This window comes from Cyprinodon variegatus, unplaced genomic scaffold (genome assembly GCF_000732505.1).
Source record: "Cyprinodon variegatus isolate N-32 unplaced genomic scaffold, C_variegatus-1.0 Scaffold225, whole genome shotgun sequence".
In the NCBI taxonomy this organism is placed as follows: domain Eukaryota; kingdom Metazoa; phylum Chordata; class Actinopteri; order Cyprinodontiformes; family Cyprinodontidae; genus Cyprinodon; species Cyprinodon variegatus.
In genome coordinates this window covers 179,068-187,024 of record NW_015150678.1, presented here as the reverse complement: position 1 = coordinate 187,024, position 7,957 = coordinate 179,068, and the positions used below count along the sequence as shown (strand labels likewise).

The following is a 7,957-nucleotide window of genomic DNA, read 5'->3' as shown; positions in this document are numbered from 1 at the left end:
ATTATTTTTTATTTTTTTTGTCCAGGGTTTAGTATCTCAATTTTTTCCCCTAACAAACTAAACATTTAACAAGGCGAAGTAGATCAGCTGAGCTAACCAGAGGTGAGACGTGTGACTTTGTGTTGCCAGGATCTGACTCTGGACCAGAAGACTCCTCTACGGGTTTTGCACCGACGGGCGTTGGCCATCCGGCAGAGGGTCATCCACAGCATGAACGCCCGCTTCGTTGACCCGCATCATTTCTACCTTGGACTGAAAACACAGGCTGGAACGTATCCTCACTTCGAGTACCAAACCTCGTCTGAGAAGTAGCTGACGAGCATCGTAGACCTGTCCCAGACAGAACTTTCCTTTGTTAGCGGTGGGGGTCCAAGCTGTGACTAAAACTTCCTTAATTTCCAGCAAATAGCTACATCAAGGAGTTCGTCCATGGAGACTTTGGCCGCACCAAACCCAACCTGTGTCAGCTGCTGAAGACGGACACCGACATCCTGGAGCTGGACGTGGAGGTGAGGAGATAGAGCTATGTTTTCTAGACTGTTTAAGATGAAGTTAAAAATAGGAATGATGACTTTAAAATCCTGATTGGTGCCAATAAGACTAACGGATGTTCTCTCCATTAGTCTGTGGATGTGGACTGGCCCCCACCCATACCAGAGTGAAAGACAACCCCCCCTCCCCTCATGGCTCAGCTCTGAGCGGACTGGTTCTGGTGCGGCTCGGCACTGGACTGGCCTTTTGAAGTGCTGCTGGGAGGCTGGATGATCTCGGTGGGAACGTGGCGTCTTCCTCCGTTCTGCTCGTTTTTGGCCCGGATGAGTTTTTCTATTTTTGTGGACGTAGCAAACGACCGAACCTTGAGTTTGATCATCGGTCTAGTTCTGTTGTAATGAGCTGAAATCGGGTCATTTTTGTAGCCGGGACCATTTAAAGCTGAATAAAGGTTAACCTCCTGGTCCAACTGAGGCAGGTTCCCCATCAGACGCTCACAATGACGCTCTGTCAGAGAAAGGAGTGTTATGTTGGATTTTGTATCTCAGTTAAAAAGTCCAGCTGAAGCGTCTGAATCCCAGTTTCTTTTCTGTGGGACTTAAAATGTCTTAAACCTTTAGAACAAACATTAAACCTGAGGGGTGGATATATCCACATTTATTCCCTCCCACCTGTCCAACCTTAAATCTGAACAAGTTTATTCACTAATTAAATATTTTTTTTTCATTAAGAGCGGCAAACTTACTCCTCCCTAATAAAGATCAAATCTTAAATTTACACTTTCTGGAAGTTTCTTTGCTTTTATTTATTTTTTTTTTTTATAAATTTCTATTTAATTTCAGTTCTCTTAGTTTTCTTTAAAATACAGAAGCATAAAACTGGGAAATATGATTATTGTGAGAAGTTTGAAACAATAGAGCATGTTATTATAGAGTGTTATAAATACAGAGATGGAAAGTAACGAAGTACAAATACTTCGTTACTGTACTCAAGTAGATTTTTCTGATATTTTTACTTTACTTTACTACTTATTTTTATGGCGACTTTTTACTTCTACTCCTTACATTTTTTACACAAATATCTGTACTTTCTACTCCATACATTTTAAAAAATTGGCTCGTTACTTTAGTTTTGAATCATTTCAATGGAGTTACCGTTATTATTTTTCACGTCATCAATACCAAATTCAATCTAATTGGATGGGAATCTACGTTGCATTTGACGCACCACTACAAGATGAATCGACAGATTCGGCGGTATTCATTGGCGGCAAATCATTGCAGCTTGGTGGCGGTGGCGTTAGCATAGTAGCATGGACGACGAGATGATTGAAAATGAACACAACGGAGATCTAGTCCTATTGGCAGACATCCATTTAAAATGTAGGCAACGGCATGAAAAAAGTGGTTTCTACTTTTACTTTTATACTTTAAGTAAATTTACAAGCCTCTACTTTGTTACTTTTACTTGAGTAAAGAAGTTTAATCAGTACTTCCACTTTTAGCAGAGTATTCTTTAACACAAGTATCTGTACTTTTATTCAAGTACAGAAAGTGAGTACTTTTGCCATCTCTGTATAAATATGAAGAAGAGAGAAGATGCATGTTGAGAGAGTTTGAAGGTATTAAAGAAAGGTTTAATTTAACAGAACTTTTGAGGAGAGATTTGGGAAGTAGACATATTCAAATAATTATTAGGTTTCTTAAAAAACCAAGGTTGTGTCATAGAATCTGAGTAGAACAAGATGGTTGTGAATGTGTTAAGAATAACAAGTAGTATATAAAACTATATGCAAGGTAGGTAATATAAGTAGGTGTGTATGTGTGAATGTATGTTTAATCAGAAGTCATTGTAGGGATTAGGTATGAAGTGAAAGTATATAGATCATCACGAACCACACTCCATACCAGTAAGTGGCGGTAATGCTACTAAAAGTTTGCCAACCGCCAATAAAAACCAAGAAGAAGAAGAAGAGTTTTTTTTCTTAAGGGGACTGAGGACCAGTACTTATCTTCTCAACACGCACCGGGACTATAAAGGCAGGTTCAGCAAAAAAAGAGAGCTTTTGTTATGTGGGATTAAGACCGAGATTGGCAACAAACATAAAAGCAAGTGGTGCCAAATATCAAGAGTGATGCTGTGGGCCTGTTTTTATGTCCAAAACCCTGATAACCTGCAACACTGCAAAAAATGGAAATCTAAATGACTAATTTTTGCTTAAATTAAGTGCATTTTTTCTTGAATTGAGGTAATTGATATACTTTGCCAATGGAACAAGACAATTTACATTTAAAATAAGAAAAAAAAATAGCTTTGTCTTATTTCAATTGCATAGTATATAATTCTCATGTTTTAGGAGTAAAAATACTCATTCCATTGGCAAATCATCTTATTTATCTACTCAAATTAAGGGCAAGTACACTCAATTTAACAATTTTTTTACTTAATTCTAAATGGTTTTTGCAGTGTATAAGGTATCGCCATGTTAAGTGTTAAGAGATTCTAGATTAAAATCCCCGTTTAGTTTCAGATGGATGCCAGTTAAAGCGATGGGTTCCTGTTGGGTCTGTTTGACCTGATCAGAAGCGAAATGATTCCTCAGATCTAAATCCTGCAGAAAACCAGGGGACTGATCTGAAAAAAGCAGGAAACCATCCAGGGCAGAAGTTATGATGCAGCAATTAATCCAAAAGACTCCAAAATACTTAAACTCCTCCACTAGGGGCAGCATATACTCCCCCAACCGGAGCAAGGAAACCTCTAAAACCTGCAGGACAGCGGCCCTCCATGACTGACTTTGGGGATGCCTGCTGCACTGGAAAAACGATCTAGAAATAAGTACAAATTTCATAAATTAAGTATAATCACCCTTAATTTGAGTAGGTAAATGAGATAGTTTGCCAATTGAATGAGTATTTATATTATAGCAGTATAATTAGATAAAATGCACTTGAAATTAGACAATGCAATTGTGTTTTTTCTTATTTTAAATGTAAATTGTCTTGTTCCATTAGCAAAATGTCTCTTTTACCTCCTTAATCCAAGAACAAATGCACTTATTTTTAGAAAAAAAAAATGACTTGAGATTTCGATTTTTTCCCAGTGTTGGGTTAAGGAGGCTGAGAGATAGCTAGAGAATAACAATAACCTAACTTTATTTCATACGTTTTTCTTTTTTTATTCTAAAGACCCAAAATCTTATAAAAATAAAAGTCACAGAATCAATAAAGAAAAAAAAAACAACCCTGAAACATATTTCTTTTAATTTAATTCAAAATAAATACTAACACGGCAACGCAAGTCCACTACCGGGTTTTTGCCCTAAAGTTTTGGTAAGAAAACAAAGAAGCAAATGATCCCAAAATAAGAACCAAAAAGAATAAAGAGACTTCAGTTAATCCATCATCACCTTTCAGAGACTTTCAAGAGGTGCCTGTTTTTCTTCATTTTTTTTCTTTTTTACAACATACAAGATAACACTGTGTAGAATGACAAATATAAATAAAACAAACACTACGGTACACAAACTGGGAAAGAAGGGAGCGAGGATCGGTGAGTTGCAACAACCTGATCAAACCACCGTTGTTAAAAAAACCACAAAACAGAACGGAAAACAAAAAGCCAGCCATGGTCCCACTTTCAGCATCTTTAGACGGTGAAAGAAAACAGAAGCTGACAGTTCAGTGCAGACTCCATGGGTACAGTGATGTCCTCCAAGGGTTCAGGAGCCGGGGAAGGCGGTGGGGCTCGTCTCCATGGAAACCCCCTCCAGGTGTGACAGGAAGTAAATTCATTTGTAAAAATTAGTGGTTAAACGCTGTTCTTAAATAATAAGAAAATCCTAAATGTATTTTTTTCAGTCGTTGCATTTTTCACCTTGTCTGAATGAACAAAAAAATAAAATAAAAAGGATAAAGGGAAAAAAAAGCCATTGCATATGTACATCAAGAAGTTTGGAGACATTTTTTCTGGCAGTCATCACAGTCTTGGTGTTTGAGTGTCTCGCGGCTCAGTTTTTCTTGTTATACGTGATTCATTGAAACAGATTTGTACATGTGTGTAAATAAACCTCTTATAATACTGACAGCACAGATGGACCAGGACCCCCCCCCCCCTGTTGTTTCCTAATGCATCCGTATGATAAACTTTACTTTCTTTACACCTTTGATTTCTATTAACATGTGTATATACGTCTCCTCTTGGTTAAAACTGAAAACTAATGTGGTCGGCTCAGAGTTCCTGCAGAAAACCAAAGTTTGCAGATGCTTTCGACATCCCTGCTCCTTTGAATCACTTCCTTTATGGGCGTTGCAGGAACCCTGATCATACTGGCAGTATTCTCCACGGATAGATCGGATGTGGTGTTTTCAGAGTTAATTAAGACATGGAAAACCTGTTAGCAAACATAAAGGTGGAAACTATTTTCCAATTAACCACCTTTAAGTGCAACGGGATAAATAGCCGAGATTAATAGCTAACCCTCTAATGCTTCTAATCCCACAGATCCCCTTGGATTCTCTTCTAGCAGCCGAAAAGGGAAAAAAGTAAAATTTCAGTTTCAAATTTCTGGTTTGATTTACATCGTTTTTGCTGCTGATCATTGTTCTTACTAACCGTAAGAGCTGGTATTAATGATGCCTCCAGCTTATGGAGGAGAAACCCACAGCATCACAGATCCTCCACTGTGCTTAACTGTATTGTTAGGTATGTTAGGTATTTGTGGACCTGCTGCTGAAAAGCCACGAGGATGCTTTCTAACAGTCGTCATGGAGACACTGACCTCAAGCTGCATGTGGCTCCTTATCCAGTAGCTAAAAGACATTTTCCTCCGTGTCTCGACATAGTGATGCCAAAAGGAAAAAGTCCAGAAGAACAAATGAGTTTTTTGGAAACTGACCAACATAAACGCAACAAAAAGTTGCCAATTTTTTGAACTGGGATCCCAGGCTTACATGGGATCTCCCCCACAAAATTAGCAGATAAAAAGTTAGATTTCTTAAATTCTTCATTTAACGTTATAATAGAGCCAATAATTTAGTGAACGTGTGTAGTTGGTTAGCATCAAACGATTCAGGAAAAAACTCAATTCTACTGTCTGCACTAGAAAACTTACGGAGCCCCTAAAGGGACATGGAGGGAAAAAATAAAGTTTTGCAAGATCTCGCAAAAAATAAACTATTGCGAGATCTCGCAAAAACTATTGCGGGATCTGGCAAAACTATTGCGGGATCCGGCAAAAAATAAACTTTTGCGAGATCCCGCAAAAAATAAACTTTTGCGAGATCTCGCAAAACTATTGCGGGATCTCGCAAAAGTATTGCGAGATCTCGCAAAAGTATTGCGAGATTTCGCAAAAGTATTGCGGGATCTTGCAAAAAATAAACGTTTGCAAGATCCCGCAAAAGTATTGTGGGATCTTGCAATACTTTTGCGGGATCTCGCAATACTTTTGCGGGATCTCGCAAAACTTTTGCGGGATCTCGCAAAACTATTGCGGGATCTCGCAAAACTATTGCGGGATCTTGCAAAAAATAAACTTTTGCGAGATCTCGCAAAACTATTGCGGGATGTCGCAAAAGTATTGCGAGATCTCGCAAAAGTTCTTTTTTCCTCCCTCCATGTCCCTTTAGGGGCTCCGTAAAAACTAATCCTTCATCAAGCGGCTGTTTTTTTTTCTTAGATCAAGTCTCTACATGAAAATCAATGGATAATATAAAACAGTGCTGTTATTTTAGCAGAGGTGATAATAGTTGATTTTATTGGTTAAAATAAGGCCTGTTGGATTTTACCAACATTTCTGTTTTATTTTTTGTGTAACTACAGAAATTTAACTAAAGTTTCACTCATGGCACAAAATCTGATTCCGGATCCTCGAGGAAGCACAGCTAATTTATTATTTCTTGTCAGATTAACTTCTCAGCTCAGACCACATATCCAGGCATGATTAGAGGAACGTGAGCCAATCAGAGGAAGGAAAAACTATCAGATTTTAACCAATTAAATCCAGGGATAGTTGACGAGACCACAGAACAACCTGAACAACCTGGCAGGGTTTGGGACGTCTCACAAAGACACACAGGAGTGAAATCATCAGAGGTCTCTGTGCAAACTGCTGAGCTCCCCCTGCTGGTGAGCCTGGAACCCTGCACCCAAAAACACCAAATCTGATTTATCCTGGAGTTAACCACCAACGCCAGTCTGACCTGAGGCAGGAAATGCCTCTGTTTGTAGTGTTAGTGTACGCTATGACAGCGTCTGTTTCCCACATACATACATACATACAGCTCAGGCATACTTTAAACTAGGATTCCCTGTGGGAACAGTTATTCCCCTTGTCTTAGAGCAAAGACGAGCAAACAGAAGAGGAGGAGTGAGAAGCAGAGATAGAGTGTGGCTGTGGAAAGCTGGAGCGCTTAGCTGAGTCTGAACCTGCTTGTGCTCTGTAGCGCCTGAGTGAGCTGTGCGGCAGTTTAGTGTTTCAGAAAAAGGAACCATAAAGTCGATCTGATACGGTAAAAAAGTAGCGACGCTGCAGCCATGAAGGAAACGGTACAGACTCATTTCTTATTTCTCAGCTGATTTTCTTTGCCATGGCATTAGGAAGGTGTGCCACCATGACAAAACGAACAGATGTTTTTGTTTTCCTTTTGAAATGAGTGAACCTGGAGCCATGCGCTTATCCCCGAATAAAGGGCGACAACCCTTCCCCCTCCGGACCCAAAATCCGGCTGCCCTCTCCCGAAAGAAAAAAAACTAAACAAACAGACAACAGCAAAACCACCCTGTCTGCATGATACAAAACATTTGCACACGTAAGGCAACATTTTTGGTTTTTTGTTCCCTAAAACGGCTCTTCGAAACCAAGTGCAAAAACATCAAAAAAAAAAAAAAAAAGGGCAGAAACGACAAACATAAAGATCATCGCAAAGATCATGGGTTCAACAACTTAATACTGGTGGAGAGAGAAAATAAAAAATAAATAACAAAAACATTGCCTTCTGCAGTAAATAGCGCTGAAGATGTAGGAGACTTTTTTTTTTTTTTTTTTAGTGTGGGGAGACCAGCTTGAGTCTATCCCACTGTGCAAAAACCTCTTTTAAAGTCCCTAAAAAGACTTCTCCCCCGCTGTGACGAGGCAGACGAGGAGAAAGAGGGGAGACTGGTATTTTCTTTTTCCTAGAATGGCTACGTGTTTTCCTCAAAATGGCCACGAATGGGGACGACGGTGGCTGACTGGGACCGAGCGCTCACTCCCGCCCGCTGGCTGAGTAGGAGAACTGTGGGAAATGAGGCCGTCGTTCGTTGTCTGCTGCATCCATCCCGTCCTCGTCATCTGAAAACACAGGAGACATGAGCCGCTTCATCCCAGTTAAACATGCTACGGCATCAACTTGTTCTCAGAACTTTCTGACCCACATGTATTACAGTGCTGTAAAAGTGAATGCACTAAAAAAGTGACATTTTT

The 7,957-nt window shown here is 39.5% G+C and overlaps 2 protein-coding genes across 2 annotated transcripts in view; one reads left to right on the top strand and one right to left on the bottom strand.

Annotated features, from left to right (window-relative positions):
* Window positions 1-1,251, top strand: part of pus10 (pseudouridylate synthase 10) — a 22,135-nt gene extending 20,884 nt beyond the window's left edge. Inside the window, exons 13-15 of the mRNA XM_015380933.1 lie at window positions 130-272; window positions 410-509; window positions 624-1,251. Of these exons, the coding sequence (XP_015236419.1) occupies window positions 130-272; window positions 410-509; window positions 624-662 (282 nt within the window). The 3' untranslated portion in view covers window positions 663-1,251. The remainder of the gene's footprint in view (window positions 1-129; window positions 273-409; window positions 510-623) is intronic.
* Window positions 1,252-6,820: 5,569 nt separating this feature from the next.
* The window catches only part of LOC107088634 (RAC-gamma serine/threonine-protein kinase-like), a 44,610-nt gene continuing 43,473 nt past the window's right edge, over window positions 6,821-7,957 (bottom strand). Inside the window, exon 12 of the mRNA XM_015380932.1 lies at window positions 6,821-7,825. Coding sequence (XP_015236418.1) covers window positions 7,740-7,825 — 86 coding nt within the window. The 3' untranslated portion in view covers window positions 6,821-7,739. The remainder of the gene's footprint in view (window positions 7,826-7,957) is intronic.